The following is a 19597-nucleotide window of genomic DNA, read 5'->3' as shown; positions in this document are numbered from 1 at the left end:
ACATATTATTATCATTTACATATACCTGACCAGTAAACCAGTAACTAGTAAATAATCCAGTATCCATATCGGCTATTATCAAAATTCCAATAATAATAACTGAAATATTAGCATATAAAATATTTCAATTAATGTCAAAATAATATTATTAACTTTTTGACTTAACTTTTTTCGTATAGAAAAAAAGGAATTCACATTATTTGTAATTCCATGAGGTACATGGTGGATTTATTATGTATTTGGATACGTTTAATATAGTTAACCTAGGTACGCGTAATTTTGCAACGCTTGCAAATAAATAAATACGTGTACGAAATTAATGACAATGTCCGCAAACATAAGCAAAAACCAATAAACACCTATCTACCCTGTTTACACGTGTAAGGATTTTCTGTTGACAGTACGTATTATCACAGCCATAATAAGAAAATGTACGTGTAAACGTGTTGTACTATCCTGCAGTTGCAATATTGCATACATGAATTATAAATATTCGGAAGCTTCTGAATGTTCACGCGACAGTAGGATTTGTTCGATATCTGCTCTTGCGCAGTAGAAAGATAGTTGCGAACCTGCCGGCAAAAAAACTAAATTCACCACGTATCGACTCATTTTAATGACAACAGATTTTTATGAGGTTTGAGGTACCAAAAAATTACAACATCGCGTCTCGCTTACTCTTGAAGAATTATTTTGGAGATACTTTAAGTCAGTACTTAAAATACCCACTTTTGCTGCAAGTGAATCCATGGACGTGTATAGGCGCTATATAAGATATAAGCTTTATAAAACGAACCTCAAAAGCAATGCTGGAACCGTCGGCAATCTCTTGCTTTATATAATTATTGGTCACAGAGTTAATTCGATGGTTTAAGGGCACCTGCCAATCTGCATCAAGTTCGAATAAATCCGGCTCGCGTTTCACGTCCATCTTTTGAATGGAAAGCGTACGTTGGATTATCGTAGCAGACTAAAATCGTGCAGGTGGCAGATGATACTCTTTTGACAGTTCTGACAATGGCACACTTTGACGGGCTTTGTCCATAGATAAAAAAATGCTGATAGTATTGCCATATATTATAATCATTACGCAGCAGAGAAATTCAATTTGTGATTAAATAATTATTATTATATCAGGCAACTGTGCCGGTGACGCCACGTGGGGCTAGGTATACCATGAGTTGCATAGGGTTGGCATATTATTATAAAGAGTGTAGAATGAAGGAGTGAATATAATTAATATTACAACTTTAGGCAGCATTCGCGGTTTTCAGGTTAACAGACGATGCAGTCGCTTCATATCGCTATTGTAGGTAGGTATTGTAATACACAATATACCCATTGTAATACAAATTATAATGGCGGTTTATCACATCACCACAGACTAGGATTCCCAGGGTCCTCTTATCCGGACAAGTCGTCTTTTTTATGTCAATGTCCGTGTCCAGTAGGTATCTTTTTTTATTTTCATCGAAAAATGAGTAACAATATTATGTCCTCGTTTCCGGTTACATGTAAATTGTACGTAAACATTTCACCGTAGTACAGTTCACTGTGAGCTTTCTATTAGAAATGACCGTATACTGTACAACATGAACATTAATTCATTTTATATAGGTACCTAGCTGATTTTGGCAAAATTCATTAATAATAATTCAAGAATGAAAACCTTACCTGACCTAACAAATAATCCAGTACCTACCTATATCAACTACATGGGCATCGGCAGCGTGGTGCAAGGTGGTGCAAGTGCATCACCTTTGGTTCAAAATCTTTTTTTGATAATTATTGTATTTTATAGCAATATTATTTACTGAAGCAAGTTCCACACATAAAACAGCATTTTAAGAGTAAAATAACCAATTTATTTGATACGTTTTGCAAACGATGACATGGATGACGCAACAGAAGAACATCCTATAATAATATGATCAGACATGTTGGCACAGCCATCGTAACGTTGTCTAACCAAAATAAAATGCTGAAAAGACCCAATATCCTGTTCCGTCTATTATATTATTGTGGATAAAGGATGCACAGCTTAATTCGACAGAGCGGAATAGACTATAATACATTATTCATCTATTTTGAAAATGTTATTATCCTTGTGCAGGTATCGAATTGTACATGTTTGTTGTTTTTAAAGGTACTCTTTTAGATGGACGCTTTACTATCTGTTGAATCCCGCCGCCTGCGAGTTGCGTTCAATCATTCGCTTTCTCAACCAGGAGGGAGTCCACCCTGTTGAAATCCATCGTCATTTCACATCCGTTTATGGTAATGAGTTGAACCAGCAGAATGTCAGAAAGTGTTGTGACTCAGATAAAACAAGAAAATGCAATTTATGTACATATTAGTATATAGTGAGTCGCCCATTTTCAAAAATCATCTTGTCTAGTTTTGACCAAAAATGAACTGATTATGCAGTTAGATTGCGAATTCAAATGACACATTTAAATAACTTTTCTGCGGTATGTGTCAATTTAAGTATTTTTTGTCACTAGAATGATTAGAGTCATGACTTTTAAATGGCGTTTGACAAAAAAAATTGCTTTTACTACCTATGTTTACATTGGTCTACACCCTTATTAGTGATTTTATTGATTATATTTTTATGCAACACTTTGTGAAACTCGAGCAAGTCTAACGATGCAGATTATGCAGTTAGATTGCGAATTCAATTGACACATTTAAATAACTTTTCTGCGGTATGTATCAATTTAAGTATATTTTTGTCACTATAATGATTAGAGTCATGACTTTTAAATGGCGTTTGACAAAAAAAATTGCTTTTACTATGTTTACATTGGTCTACATCCTTATTAGTGATTTTATTGATTATATTTTTATGCAACACTTTGTGAAACTCGAGCAAGTCTAACGATGCAAAAAAATTATCACATATACCGCACACAAAATTATTAACATGAAAATATTTTTTTTCCAATTCTATAACTGCCACTAATTCGGGGAATGATTAAGAAACGTTTCGTTTAATCGTGCCACGTGTTTTTTTAAACCTTTTGTTGTATTCCTCGAGTTTTTTTTAATAATATCTTGTTCGTCGATTTGTATGATGTCATCAATTTTCTCTTCTTCCGACGATTTGAGATTTGCTGCGTTATCCTAAAAAAGCATTTATAATATAATTATTAGCACAGCACGATCTAGACAGCATAACCATTTTTTAAACATTCATCCGCATTACATGTGTGCTGTTAATTATCTACTGAAGTTGCACAGGTTTCCAAGTTGAGCTGAACGATGCAAAATAACTTTAAAAACTTTCTTTTAAGATACATGTCGTTTTCATAATAGAGAACGTGGATGTCGTTATCCTATTAGTTGTACGCTCTAATTCAGATTTCAATTTGATCTCGATTGGCCCTGACAATTTACGTATGGTTCACATTAATTCATTGTACAAAATAGATTCTGATACGGATGATTAAAGTGAAGTTGCCTTTTGTTTCACCCTGCATATACCTAAGTGTGTTTGGCATCTTTCAGAATATCGATTTGAGTTGGCCGTAGTTTACTTTGGCGTGAATTAACTATTGTTTTAACTCAACCAACATCCCATTCCCTAAGGGAGTAGAGAAAACGTAGGTAATATATTTTGGCACAGTAGTGAAAGATTGCATAATGGAAGAGTATCTAACTTTGCTACTGGTATTCCCCTTCTGTTGATTTCTAAGACAAAGTGATACCTACTGTTTATGATGACGCCTCGTGTACGATTATTTTCTGTTTTGTTTATTATCACGCGTTTGAAATAATTGGATGAGGTGGACGAAACATTATCAGTAGTTAATCAAGCGAGAAACAGAAATTTGACAGTTGATAACTTAACTCGACTTATTAAATGCATGCAAACATGAAAATGCTCTACCAACTCAGGTTATAGTAGAGTAGTAATGCTAGTGTACTCTGTTCTACTACATTTATATAGTTCTGGAAAAAACTGGAGATGTGACACATAACGTAAGTACATCAGTAAAGTAATCTATTTAAAAAAGACAACGCGAATCGTAAGCAGGACGCTCTCTTCTAGGGCGCGTTTAACAACCATCACATTTCTTTCGATTAAATTTCAAACGAGACACTGTTACTCAATGAGATTAACTTTCAAAATTTTTATCTTACCTTCCACATCACACTTATATAAATATCCATTAACAAAAGAGCTGGTTTAAAGAAACGATATCCATCAAATGGCAGTGGTGAGGGGTAATAATCATCTGGCACGCAAAAGAATTTAAAATGACATCAATTTTATAAAATAATTTTTCATCTATTAAAAGAGGATATTGGCTACTGTTCATCATACTTGCAATAATAAACTTGAGTCGGTCGGACAGTCGTCGTTGTTAGAATATGAACAAACATTTGGTTTAAATGGTTTGTCACCAGTTGATGTGTTTGGGTCGTCATAGGTTTTAATTGTAAATGCATGACAATCGTATTTAAATAGATTTTCACTAGTGCGTTATAACAAATATCTTATGCCAGCGCTCCATTGGCGAGCCAAAAGTCCGAGGACAATAAATCGTCCGATTTGTCTATGCCCTGCTACTGATCAATGAACGAATAAAAAAGTCGAGCTGTCAAAAGTCAAAAATTGCGATTATCGTAATGTCTTCTGATAACCCTATAATTTTGTGTTATTTATATGTAGACTTGCGTAAAATAATATAGCAGTGAAAACAACACAAGATTTACGTTTTCTTTTATGAATTTCATAAATAAAAATAAAAAAATAATTGGTAAATCTCTCATTTTATAATGTGTAAATTAATAAATAAATCAATGAAAATGTTTAAAACAATTACAGATTTTTTTGCGGTCCGAATGATTGCGTATTAATGTCAAATTAAATTTGCATTGCGATCGACGGACGAAGTCTGGCAACTCGGAGGTAAAATATCAAACATGTTTGAAATCCAACGAGCCTGGTCTGCGGATTAAAAAGTCCGCAGACCTGGGGTGCTCCACGCGAAAAAAAAGTCCGAAGACTGTAAATCGTCTGACTTGCGTGCCAATGGAGCGCCGGCATTTGAGCGTAGGTATGCATAAAGAGGTTGGCCATCGCTGCTATAGATTATAGGAAGATGCATATTACCATATCAGTTCCTACTTACAGTACTAAAATTGTTCAATAAAAATATTTATTTGTAAACCTTACGTTGTATTCTTCGAGTTCCTTTTTAATGTCAAGTTCATCGATGTGTAAGTTGGAGTAAATTTCCTCTGCTTCTGACATACACAAGTCCGATTTAGCCATAACGGTGCTAGCGGCGTTACCCTAAAGAAAACAGAAGGTAGGTCGTATTCAAAACAGACTAATAAATATATACATGTTGACCTGTTTCCGGGTAAGCACATGTTAGAATTTTCTTGAGAGAAAGTCGAAATTTTTTGACGTTAAACGTCATTTCGCGTGGGCCATTGATTGTCACACATGTAGACTTTTCATCGCGGAAGCATTCCTTCCCTGCTGCAATTACTGACAAAATGATTGGAACCTGTCAAATATCGGTTCGCCTCGACTGCACTCAGATGACAAAAAACAGTTCCGTGGGCACAACTTGTATCTATGTATTCGTCCAACATGCATTATTAAGTATCATGTTACTAGGTAAATTACAAGAATTTGGTTTGACAATACGCAAAAAAATGCCAGCAATAATTATTAAAAGACTTTGGTTAAAAAAATTAACTTACCTCAAAAGAGCAACTGGGACCGTCGGAATGCTCTTGCTCTATATACGTATTTGTTTTCATATTATTTCGATGGTATACGGGCATCTGCCTTTCTGAATCACATTCGAATTCATCCGGTTCGCGTTTCACGTCCATTTTTTTCGATTTGTAAGCGTGATGACATACTACTGAAAAGATTATCGTAGCAGAACAAAAACATGCACGTGCAAAGCTGCCATAAAGTTGCAAAGCCGACCCAATCAGTGTTGCCATATTTTCAAAGTGGAATTATAGTAGAGCTGGACGGAAGGTTATAGGTATTATGAAAGTATGGTGAGGCAGGCTGGTATTCAAGTTATGGTAGCACTTCAACGTGCGTCACATTGACGCTCAGTTTGCATTGGTAAGTCAACGTGAAAGGTTCAACTGAACTAAGTAATATTCAGTAAAAATGGTTGTGTGCAGTGATTAAAATTGTAAAACCGACAGCAATGAAAAGAATAAACACTTAGGACTCGACGTATCACAAGTGAGTATATTTAATTAAATTTATACACGTTAAAATAATAATATTAAATAATCTCGACTGCATACTGAGTGGTCAAATTCGTTCCGTATTACTTTGTTTACACAGCAGCCGTGTTTGTGTTGATCAGGGCCGCATTTAAGTGAACGCATTGATTATTAATATTATAATTGAATATAAAAAAACAAATTTTTATTTTATCGTATATTAGAGTACCTGTATGCGTTGATACTTTGATAATATTCACTGTTAATTCTTCGTGGAATCCCAGTACACTAGATTTATTTAAGATTGTGGATAACTTGCTATATATATATTTTATTTACAATATTTTTTATTAATTATAAGACGTTTTTGTGTTCAGATATTTATAATCCATATACTTACCTATAGATATGTACGTACTACTTATAATACGTTTCCCTCAGGTTTCCCTGCGACTTTGTAGAGGTTTTATATTTTAACTCTACAAACGTCAAGTTGTTGTCTATGGTCATTGATCGACCATAGACAATAATAATGAAATGAGTTAACAATTCAGTTGCAATTTAGGCCTCTAACGATGCAGTCGATCATGCGAGCGACTCCGTATGAAGTTTCGATATCAAATTCAAAATCATAATGTAACCTTCAGTAACAAAGTATAAAAACAATGTCACAGTCTTATTTTAGTGCCGTGTAAATCTTACTAACGTCTATAACTTGGAACGTCGGCTAAAATGGTCAAAAATAATACGTAATCAATAAAAGGATAATCACGTAGTTTGTTCGGCGCACCTTGACAGGCAATTTATTAAAATTTCAAACAAAGGACAGCACGTATTACAACGAAATGCATTCCCATTAATCTCTCCAGAGTCATCGTCCTCAGAATGTGTGGTAAATATAAGTTGTTTATTGAACATACATAGCTTGAAAACACCTCAGATAATATATACAGAAAAACATCACCGCCAATATTTTGTTTAAATGTTGTTTTTTATTGTTTATAGCAATCCATGAATGTCATACAAAAGCATGATGAAAATGACATATCACCCAAAAATGAAAATCTTCCCCAGGACATCTGTGAAACACCTCGAAAACAATATTTAAGAAGACAATTATTGAAACACTTTCAAGACTTCCCGCAAAAAAAATAGACTTGAACCAGAATACTCGAAAATAATGTCTATTTACCAAAAAATTCTCAAATCACTATAAAATGCAAAGTATATTAATGATCAAGAGTTAGCAGATTTTAGTTGTATTAATGTCCAAAGCCGTAAATTAGTGCGGAGGCAAGTCTTTGAAGCGAAGAGGGATACTTTTCAACAAAAACACTCCCCAGAGTTAAGGTTTTTTGCTTTAACGCTTTATATCTATTCGCCTCGGGACTATAATTATGTACGCAAAACAATTGACAAGTTTTTACCTAGTGAAAGAACTATCAGGACATGGTACCACTCGTTGGATGGAAAGCCAGGTTTCATAAGCGAGGTTTTCCCTGCACTGGAACTAAAATCACAAACTACTGAATATAAGTAATTTGTAGCCTTGCTATTGACGAAATGCCTATAAGAAAAAAAATTGAGTGGGATGGAAAAGAATATCATGGGTCAGTTGACATGGGTACGGGTTTAGATGGTGAATCGGTATCTAACGACAGGGAGGCATTAGTTTTTATGATAACTTGTATAAATGGTAGCTGGAAGATACCTGTTGCCTATTTTTTTGCAGATGGGGTTTCGGGAGAACAGAGGGCATCCATTGTATTGTAATGTCTCGAAAAGGCTCATTGTTCGATGGTGGATATCGTATCAATAACATTTGATGGGTGCCCTGCAAACATAGAAAGCTAGGATGTTCATTTGAGCCACATAATTTAAAAAGCTATCCATGCCATATTATGCCACAGTTATTAAGAAATGCATTTGAAGCAAGAAAGAAATTTTATGACGATACAGACAGAGAAATCAATTATTGGGGACATCTAGATAAGTTGAATAAGCTCCAAATTTCAGAAAAACTGCATTTCGGAAATAAATTGTCATCTCAGCATATATCAATCCATAATCAAGAAATGAAAGTTAAACTCGCTAGACAACTATTCAGTAACAGTGTAGCAGACTCGTTGCTTTTATGTCAAGAATCATTACAATTATTGTACCATCTTATAGGTGGTACGGCAAGTGTTACATCCAATCGAAAAACAGGATTTTTAGGATTTTGTATTTGTATAGGAAGTGCAAAAGGCCTTTTCGAGGAACTAGTAGAAGAAGAAAAACTATTTTGTTCCTACCTTTGTATAATTAATATAGTCAGGATCACCTGGAACTTTTTTTTGGGAATATACGGTTACATGGTGGTTGCAATAACAATCCGACTGCAAAACAAATTAAAGCTATTTATAAAAAAATGCTTTTACACATGGAATTAATTGCGTGACTCGTTTCGGGGTAATCGTATCCCTCTCGAAAGTATTTCAGTCGTAAACTGTTCATCTGCATTAGAAAATATAAATATGTCTTCGGATAGGAGACGGTTGACACATGAAGATGGTTTTTCGTTGGGTAGAACATCGGCTGAATGTGAAGAAGAAATTGATGCAATGTTGACTAGCTGGACAATAGTTTTAGTTTTTAGTAATACTTTGTGAAACTCGAACTATTCATCGACGGCTATTTAATTACAAAACTTTTCGTTAATTCTACTAGATTCCTAGTGGGTTTACTATCCCTGACTTTTGAATCGAGTCGGATGACCTAACTTTTCTCTAATTTCTTTTATAACTTACTTCAACTGTAAAGAGTGATCAATACAAGTTCTTACTAGATTCCACGCCTGTGTTTAATTTTACTTGTGTCAATTAGTGATAACCGATCTTTACTCAAGAGGGTACCTTCTTTATATGTGAACATTTGAATTTCGTATAAATATATGGAACTTTTGTGTCCATTACCGAGTGTTTTATTCAAAGACTATCATCATCACCATACTCAACTGTGACTGAACACATGTTACTGTCCTGTATTCTTCCACTGACATGCTCGACCATCCCAAACCCAGCTTCTGTTGACGGCCCTTTAAGTACCTACTGTAGTCTTGCGTGTAGTGACTGTTTCCCGTCATCTGTGCCGGACATTCCCCATACCCAGAGACGAAGGAGGTGTCAATTCATTGGCGCCATCTTTTGATGAGTCGGCATGCGCTGGCACGTGATAATTTTCGTAAATTATCTTTAGTTAGGATGAGTGTTGCCTACTGTCATTGATACAAATATGACAAGGATAGCATCGATAACGATGATGTTATTCAATGCCAGATAGGTAGGTATAGATCGACGAATAAAAAAAAGAAGGATTGAGCATAATGTACAAATCATGGCAATCAGAAAGGCCGGCTAATATGGCCGACATTGCGTGATACACAAACATAAAACAGGTAGGTAAAATGCTTTTCTCGAAATTTTTTAAGTTTTTAGACTAAAAACTATTCATCACTTTGAACGACCAGTTTACAATTTCTCTCATATTTCCTTTATTAAAACTGTATTACCTACCTATCTAAATCAATACATTGAAAGGCAACCCTAACTTAAATTGGTAGGTTGTATGAAACGGTCATTGAAGTGATTTCTAACTTCGCCTAAGTAGACATTTGTTTAAAATAATGTCAAATTATCATAGACATGAAAATTAATAGAAAAAAAAATGAAAATATATTAACATTCTCCGATAAAATACCTATAAGGAATCAAAAATAAACTCGAACTTTGGCAGGAGGAGTTAAGACAATGATCTCAACAAATGTACCAAACGATCTACCGGATCACGATTGAAAACATGCAATTAATTGGGATCTGGCACAAAAATATATAACTTTGGTGCAAAAGAAATTTGATCATTACTTGCCGAAAATTCTATAAAGCACTTTCCCTGAAAACTCGTGAGGAATTTGTTGGATTGAGGAACGACATGACACTAAAACTAAACTTCGCCGATGTTCCATTAGATATTTTCTGGATTTTGCTTAATAAAGAATATCTTCGTAAAGTTTTCCAGCCCTAGATCTTATAAAAATTTTAAGCGGCCGTGCTTGAAGGGTCTTGACTTGAGCTTCCAAACCGGTTTCAACCGAAACCGGGTAACCGCGGATTTCTTAATTTGACCGTTAAACGGGTAATTTCCCGCGTTTACCCATTAACCATTTTTTTTATTTAAGTGATATGTTTTTAAATAAGTTATTACCTAGTATACCTACAAGTATTATAAAAAATAATATTTTTTATGTTTTGTATCCATCATGTAGGTACGAAATTATAATCATAGGTACCTATTAAAAATGATAGGTACATGCTTGACAATAATGACTAAAGTCTTAGTACCTTTTTTTGAATTATTAATAACCATGTCCTTGCTTTTTCGTACAAGGTGGTTGTTAGTAATTTTAAACAATCACAAACACCTAGGATTTGAGAAAAACACAATATAAAATATTATATTGTGTCGTGACTGGGAATCGAACGCAGAACTCACGGATGGAAGGCAAGCGCCAGAGCCGCTTGTTAATAATTAATTGTTTCTAGTATTAATTGCTGACTTACTTTGAATTATTGATTATTAAAATGCCAAACAATTTAAAAAGATGAACAATTACCAGGCAATGTTTATAACAATTTAATTTACCATAGATCAGGTATGTCCAATTCGAATTAGGCTGTGATCAACTATCCACTATCTAGTATCATAATGCAGTGATCTACCACACTCTACCTTTGTCATTCTGTAACTTTATGTATTTGCTAGAATCGTCCTCAATTTCCCATTCGTCATGAAAATGGTCTTCTTTTGGGAAACCATCGTCAAATTATTGTCTAAATTATTATCAGAGTTCCACCCATTTAGAAGTTTTAGCCACCAAAAATGCTAGCAATATCAAAAGTCAAAAATAATACTCACTTCAAATCATTCAAAACTTTATTATGTCTTAACAAAATTATATTTAGGTCTACAATAGAATTAATATTAATAAAATTATGTACCTACATGAGCGAGTGGTAAGTGGTAACGTGTCACATGATCTTATTTCAATATGTGTTTGGATCCAGAGCATGGACATGGACTTAGGTTCAGCAAGGGGAAAACATATTGTGTTATATCTCATTGATAGAGAGGTGGCTAAAATGCACGTCTAATTGTGGAGTCAAAGGGAAATGATTTGCAAAAAATAATATCGACAATATTTGAAAATTCAATTTTTTTTTTAAATAAAACGGTTATAACAGGTTACCCGGTTAGTTCTTCGTAAAGAAACCGCTAACCGGGTAGTATTTTTCCTCCGGTAAATTGGAAGACTTCGTCTTGACCAACAACTTGCTTTTTCAAATATCAAGCTAAATGTGATACTTTTATTTTCATTGAAACAAGCTCATCTATCACATTAATTATTAGTTATTTCGTATAATAATTGTGTTAGGTATATTGTATAGGTATATCAGTAAATACATAATATTATAAAATCATATTGATAATACAAATACATGTAAATATGTGCATTTTGTTCTTACTCGTATATTGTTATGTATATGTATTTCATTGTTTATCAAACAAAAAAAGACGACACCCGCGGGACTTGAATTTGCTGGAAGCCCTCCAGTTATGCTTTTAAAATAAAGTTACGGGCATCTTAGTTAATTACGAGAATATTAACTAGTGGGTTTCATAAAATGCTTACTGCGTTGTATATAATGTTGGCTATCGGTTTTAGTACAAAATGATTTTTCTAGTATTTATATGCATGAGGTATTTTCAAATTATGTTTATTTCAATATATAGAAAGTTACATTTTCAAATCTTGTGTCCCATTAGTAGAAAAAAAAATAGTTGAACATATTAAATTGCAAAATTTAAATGGGTCTTCACCAGCAGGTCATGTTATTTAATTTGTATAACTAGATTTGCACTGTAAATAAATGGTATTTCACAAAAATAAATCATTTAATGTGATTTCATGGTTGAATGAAAAATAACATTGAAAAATTTAAGAGATTTTTCACCGGGATGCGTTTCATTTTCAGTAAATTCAGTAAAGGGATGTTATACAAGAGGATTTAATTGCATTTAACATAACACGTAATTATTTTTAACTAGAATGAGTCGTTTTGTGTGATTTCATCCGACTAGATTTTATACACGAGTAACCACATTGATCACATTTATATGGCTTCTCATCAGAATGAGTCATTTTGTGGTATTTCATGTATCCTGATTTTATACACCAGTAATCACATTGATTACATTTGAATGGCTTTATACCAGTATGTGTCATTATATGTAATTTCAAACGACAAGATGTTTTACAAGAATAATCACATAGATCACATTTAAATGGCTTCATACCAGTATGTGTCATTATATGTAATTTCATGGTACCAGATCTTTTACAAGAGTAATGACATTGATCACATTTAAATGGCTTTTCATCGGAATGTATCACATTGTGTATTTTCAGAACACGAGATGTAATACAAGAGTAATCACACTGATGACATTTAAAAGGCTTTATACCAGTATGTGTCATTATATGTAATTTCTAATGACTAGATGTTTTACAAGAATAATCACATAGATCACATTTAAATGGCTTCATACCAGTGTGTGTCATTATATGTAATTTCATGGTACCAGATCTTTTAGCAGAGTAATTACATTGTTCACATTTAAATGGCTTTTCATCGGAATGTGTCATTTTGTGTACTTTCAGATCTTGGGATGTTATACAAGAGTAATTACACTGCTGACATTTAAATGGTTTAATACCAGTGTGCATCATTACATGTTTTTTCATGTTACCAGATTGTTTACAAGAGTAATCGCACTGATGACATTTAAATGGCTTTTCACCAGAATGTGTCAGTATATGTAATTTCAGTAGATTAGATCTTTTACAAGAATAATCACATTGGAAACATTTAAATAGCTTTTCTCCGGTATGTGTCAGTTTAAGTTTTTTTGTGTCACTGGAATAATTATTAGACTCATCGCTTTTAAATGGCGTTTGACAAGAGACTTTGCTTTTACTACGTTTACATTGTTTCACATCCATATTAGTGATTTTATTGATTATATTTTTATGCAACACTTTGTGAAACTCGAGCAAATCTAACGATGCAAAAAAATTATCACATATACCGCACACAAAATTATTAACATGAAAATATTTTTTTTCCAACTCTATAACAGCCACTAATTCGGGGAATGATTTAGAAACATTTCGTTTAATAGTGCCACGTGTTTTTTTAAACCTTTTGTTGTAATCTTGTTCATCTTGTTCGTCGATTTGTATGATGTCATCAATTTTCTCTTCATCCGACGACTTGAGATTTGCTGCGTTATCCTAAAAAAGCATTTATAATAAGCAGGGCTTTTTTTTAAAAAAAAAAGGTGCCGGAACTCACTTCATGTCAAGCTTTTTACTAAATAAAATTATATTCAAATGTCACTTAAATGAAATTTAAAGGAGCTATGCCACGAAGCGAACAAAAAAAGGTTGATTTTTACGATAATTTTTTATTTTAGTCAAAACAAAGCTACAGAACCAATAAAATACATACATTATATTTGAAATATATTGTACAAATAAGACTAAATAAGACTAACTTTAAAATATAATTGTAAATACATATGTAATGTATTTATTTATGAACTTGAATAAAAGTTTAGAGTGATTTCCAAAGTTTTTTCCAATTCTCGTCTGATACATCATCTCGATTCCTTTTCTTAGTGTTAGAGTCTAAGGCCGAATGTCTTCCTTTAAGTAACCACCTATCAACATATTTTGAAGGATCGAAAAGTGTCAAGGGTGGTCCCACGAGTTTGATGAACAAGAGTGCCGAAACTGTTTTAGTGTTTAACGAAGCTCTTGTTGGGGTAATAATAAGATTCATTTGCGAAAACCCCCGTTCACATTCACTTGAAGAAATGGGAATAGAATTCAGAGCATATACCAAACGCAAGAGTTTTTCAGAATATGTCTTTTCGAGAATGTATTCGCGAAATCCACGAATCATTTCTCGTTCATCTAGTTGTAGCCTGATCGAAATGTTTCTAATTTCCATCTCTCCAAATGTCAACCGATTATCAATGTCTTCAGGCCAATATTTTTGGTCAAGTACGCGAGCCCAAAGTGCAAACTCAACATCTTTATTATCTAGCAGCCTTTTTTCAATTGACGTTTTCAACGTGGAATAAAATATTTTCGGATCAATAGGAGGATCATTTTTAGAAACTTTTTCGTGAAGTAAAACTCCACGAAAATGCAGATTGCTTATAGCAGCTGCAGCACATTTATAATAGGGTCAGTGCAGCCAAGTTTCATTTTGTGTACGTTCAACCATTCGTTTTTTGAGCAAAAATCGTTTTTTTGATCTAATGACCAGCAGTCTGGCCAATCGTTTTGAGTTCGACCTTGATCCCCGAGATCAGCTAGAGATGATTCAGGAACATCTACATGTACCGATATTTCCATATCTTCTGTCATCGTTTCTGTTTTGAGCTTTTTATTTGCGGAATCGGCGCCGCTGCCGGTGGTTGAGAAGTAACAGGAAATTTTTTTCATATTTAAACTTGGGGTTGCACTAAATAATATATAAAATAGTTGCACAACACGTAATCGTAACACAAACTGACTAAACAAACGTAAATAACAATATACGCAGATGCTGCTGCGATAAACGTCAAACTGTCAAAATCATAATACGCAGCATACGTATGAAGCTAGTTACATACGCATGTTTGCTATTTAAACTATACGGTTACTTCGCTAACACTAACACGCCAACATTCAAAATGGCTTCCACCTGTACCTTATTTTATCATTTTAACGAATTATTATTGTAATTACTTAAGCGCAAATATTTTTTCGTTTAATTGATTTTGAAATAAAACCGTGAAAAAAGGTGCCGGAACGCCGTTCCACCGCGTTAAATGGAAAAAAAGCCCTGATAATAAGTATAATTATTAGCACATCACGATCTAGACAGCATAACCATTTTTTAAACTTTCATCCGCATTACATGTATGCTGTTGATTATCTAGTTGAGCTGAATGATGCAAAAATAATTTAAAAACTTTGTTTTAAGATACATGTCGTTTTCATAACAGATAAGTGGGTATAATCATCCTGTTAGTTTTTCGTTCTAATCCAGGTTTCAATTTGACCTCGATCGGCCCTGACAATTTACGTATGATTCACATTTCATTATACAAAATAGATTCTGTTCCGGATGATCAAAGTGAAGTAGCCTTTTGTTTTACTCTGCATGTACCTAAGTGTGTATGGCATCCTTCAGAATATCGATGTGAGTTAGCCGTAGTGTACTTTAGTCGAATTAACTATTGTTTTAACTCAACCATTGTCCTATCTCTTAAGTGAGCAGAGTAAAATAGCGTACTTACTTCATTGTGGTACATTAGTATAATCACGCGTTTAATGTTGGACGCGGTATACAAAAAATGTCACTTAATCAACCGATGATAAATTTGACAGTTGATAACTTGATTCGAATTTAATATGCATCTCCATGTGTATGTATTCAACTAACTCTGGTACAGTAGAGTAGTGTGAGTAATAATAATTCTAAATTATCGATTTTCTAACTTTATGTTCCTACGAATGTTTTTTATCTTTTTAACGATATCCGATTATATTCATCGCAGCTATACCTAATATTTGATCAAATTTAATTTCATTAGTTACGCTATTTGTGTCCGCTGTTATTAGGACTTCACATATTATTTTATACTAAATAATAATTATTCTACTTATTATCTGTGATTAATTTTACTGATTAACCTAAATTAATTTAAAAAAATATATACTTACCCCACTCATTATTACTAATACTTTACACGTAAGAATAAAAAAGGTTGCCATCGCGCTACAGATTAAAGGAAGACGCATATGCTATACTATAATTTCGAAAATATATTTGTTTGTAACGTGGTGTCGGTTTTTCTTTATACAAATCTACACGCGCAGTCGGAGTTCGACAAAATTTGGAGGGTAGACAGAGACAGAAGAGCCAGAGTGCGTAGTGGGGGGCCAAATTTCATATTTGACCCGTTGCACCCTGGGGACAGTTTTACGGTTTTTGCGGAAAATGCCGCCACGTCCAGGGCCTTGAAATGCGGAATTTAATGCTGCAACCTCATTTTTTATTGAATATGTCGCTAGAATATCATAATTTAAAAAATATTTCTTTATGTTTCAGCTCGATCGGAGGTCAAATGGCAAAGTTAGATGGAAATAATTGTTATTTGAATCGCCAAACGCGGCGCGGGCGACGGTGTGCTGCCACATTAAATCGGATTGCTTCACTCACGAACAATTAGTTAGATTTGGCATATATTTCAGCTCGATCGGAGGTCAAATGGCAAAGTTAGATGCAAATAATTGTGCCATTAGAATCGCTAATAGGCAGGGAGCCAACCGAGCCGTCGCGGCGCGGGCGACGCAGTGCTGCGGTATTAGATTGGAATGCTTCACTCACGGTATGTAGCGGTATCAAGATTGGGGAGTAGTAAAAATTTATATATTTTGGCAACAAATGGAAAAGCCACAAATATTGTATATCGAAAAGCCCTGGAATGATGGATTGGGTATTTATATTATGCATAGATATTCATATTATATAGAAAAATCTACAAATAATAAATTGAATGTACTACTTTTTTAGATATTTAAATGCAATACACAAATATACTAAATTATCGAAAAATTAAATGAATAATATTGTTTCACTTTTTTTTAAATTCAATTCTTTGCACTCGACGAACTAAATTTAGAATTTTTATTTTCAAATATTAAACCATTCCACTCCTGGGCAGTGCTGGGTGATACTGCTAGTATTACCATATCAGAACTTACAATACTAACATTTTGAAATAAAAGTATTTATTTGTAAACCTTACGTTGCATTCTTGGAGTTCCTTTTTAATGTCATGTTCATCAATGTGTATGTCGGAGTATAATTCATCTGCTTCTGACAAACACAAGTTTGATTTAGCCATAACAGTGCTAGTGGTGTTAACCTAAAGAAAACAAACAGAAGACAGATCGTATTTAAAATATAAAAATAAATATATTCAAAAGTCAGTGAACCGAAGCGCTAGGTAATTTTTAGAAAATGCTTATGACGAGCGAGTTTGTTTATATGTACTTAGATACATTCCTAATTAACTTAGTTTGCAAAAAGGTTCCAGATATGGGACCAGCCGTTGTACCAACTGTGAGGGTCCACATCGTACGAATTATATAAGTTGTCTGAAAACGCCTCACCCTGCTAGAAGTCTTTATAATGAGTCATGGCCAACATCTTGGAATAGGTAGGTAACCACTAGTCGCAGACCGCTAATGCAGCGGCTCGTTCCTAGTGCATATTTACCCAATCCGCCAATTCACTTTAGGTATAAAGCAACCTTACCCAATTTCTCCCAAAGTTTTAACCCAGCTAGGCACTCATTGGAAAACTCAGAGCTACCCCTGCCCAAAGCATTGAATTGCTCCACTAAGTCACAGCATACACAACCCACTATAGTTATTAACACCTCACAGCCAACAACTCTGCAGATTGCGGACAAATAAACGAAATAAAGTCAAATTATGTCTTCAGCGTCAACACAAACATAGACACTTCGAAACTAAGTCGCCCGCACTACACACTGTCATAATCGAGCGTATCAAGGGGCTCTACGTCAGTATTTTTCAGCCTGGGAATGTCTCAGGAGCCGATACCTAAGACTGAGGTCACCACAATGTGCTCATGGGAGAGAGGAACACGATGAGCTAATAATATTAATTAGTAAGAGATGAAAGATAGGCCAATTAGTTATCTCTCAGTCTGCATAGTTATTAAATATTAAATAAAATATTTTGTGGTACTGATTCCGTGAATTCGTAGGAGAAATTACTGTAAACCCCAATCTTTTCAGTTATTTTTCTTACAGTACGTATTATCACGGCCATAACAAGAAAATGTACGCGTAAACATGTTGTACTATCCTGCTGTTGCAAGATTGCATACATGAATTAAAAATATACGGAAGCTTCTGAATGTTCACGCGACAGTTGGAATTGCTCGATATCTGCGTCTTCGCAGTGGAACGATAGTAGCGAACCTGCCGGCAAAAAACGAACTACACCGCGCAGCGACTCATTTTAATAACAACGGATATTTATGACTGCCAAATAGTACCATAAAATGACAACATCGCGTTTCGCTTTCTCTTGAAATTTGAGATTGGAGAGACAGTCAGCACTTAAAATACACACTATTGATGCAAGCAATCAATGGACGTGTACAGGTGCTATTAAAGACAAAAGCTTTATAAAACTAACCTCAGAGGCAATGCTGGAGCCGTCGGCAATCTCTTGCTTTATACAATTATTAGTTACAGGGTTGTTTTGATGGTTTAAGGGCACCTGCCATTCTGCATCAAGTTCGAATTCATCCGGCTCGCGTTTCACGTCCATCTTTTGAATGGAAAGCGTACGTTGGATTATCGTAGCAGACTAAAAACGTGCAGGTGGCAGATGATACTCTTTTGACAGTTCTGACAATGGCACACTTTGACGGGCTATATCCCTGATAAAAAATGCTGATAGTATTGCCATATATTATAATCATTACGCAGCAGAAAAATTCAATTTGTGATTATATAATTATTATTATATCAGGCAACTGTGCTGGTGACGCGACGTGGGGCTAGGTATACCATGAGTTGCATAGGGTTGGCATATTATTATATACTGTGTAGAATGAAGGAGTGAATATAATTAATATTACAACTTTTGGCCACACTCGCAGTTTACGGGTTAACAGGCGATGCAGTCGCTTCATTAGAAAGAATTGACATTTTAGTTTTAAAAAATTATCAAAGCATGAACATCCTAGCATCGTAATTGTAGGTAGGTATTGTAATACAAAATATTTCAATTGTTAATACATATTATAATGGCGGTTTATCACATCACCACAGACTAGGATTCCCAGGGTCCTCTTATCCGGACAAGTCGACTTTTTTATGTCAATGTCCGTGTCCAGTAGGTATCTTTTTTTATTTTTATCGAAAAATGCGTAACAATATTATGTCCTCGTTTCCGGTTACATGTAAATTGTACGTAAAACATTTCACCGTAGTACGTTCGCCGTGAGCTTTCTGTCGTAAATGACCGTATACTGTACAATATGAAAAATAATTCATTTTATATACCTAGCCGATTTTGGCAAAATTCATGAATGATAATTCAAGAATGAAAACCTAACCTGACCTAACAAATAATCCAGTACCTACCTATATCAGCTACATGGGCACCGGCAGCGTGATG

General features: G+C 34.3%; 1 protein-coding gene across 1 annotated transcript; it reads right to left on the bottom strand.

Annotated features, from left to right (window-relative positions):
- Positions 1-1797: 1797 nt before the first annotated feature.
- LOC147076549 (uncharacterized) lies at positions 1798-5962 on the bottom strand. The gene is made up of 3 exons (XM_085940331.1): positions 5725-5962; positions 5186-5305; positions 1798-3126 (listed from the first exon to the last, which is right to left on the bottom strand). Exons 1-3 carry the CDS (start codon positions 5857-5859, stop codon positions 2962-2964), a joined length of 420 nt encoding a protein of 139 aa, XP_085796457.1. The 5' UTR covers positions 5860-5962; the 3' UTR covers positions 1798-2961.
- Positions 5963-19597: the final 13635 nt, after the last annotated feature.

Source organism: Rhyacophila brunnea, unplaced genomic scaffold, assembly GCF_057557595.1.
Source record: "Rhyacophila brunnea isolate RB1 unplaced genomic scaffold, BYU_Rbru_1.0 scaffold_13, whole genome shotgun sequence".
NCBI classification, from domain to species: domain Eukaryota; kingdom Metazoa; phylum Arthropoda; class Insecta; order Trichoptera; family Rhyacophilidae; genus Rhyacophila; species Rhyacophila brunnea.
Note: the sequence above shows the minus strand (reverse complement) of the source record. Positions and strands in the feature narration are given on the sequence as shown.

Coding starts and splice junctions, on each gene's coding strand:
- LOC147076549 (XM_085940331.1), bottom strand. CDS start 5,859: ATGGACGTGAAACGCGAACCGGATGAATTCGAATGTGATTCAGAAAGG. Junction 5,306..5,724: donor GTCCCAGTTGCTCTTTTGAG/GTAAGTTAATTT, acceptor TGTTTTCTTTAG/GGTAACGCCGCTAGCACCGT. Junction 3,127..5,185: donor AGGAACTCGAAGAATACAAC/GTAAGGTTTACA, acceptor ATGCTTTTTTAG/GATAACGCAGCAAATCTCAA.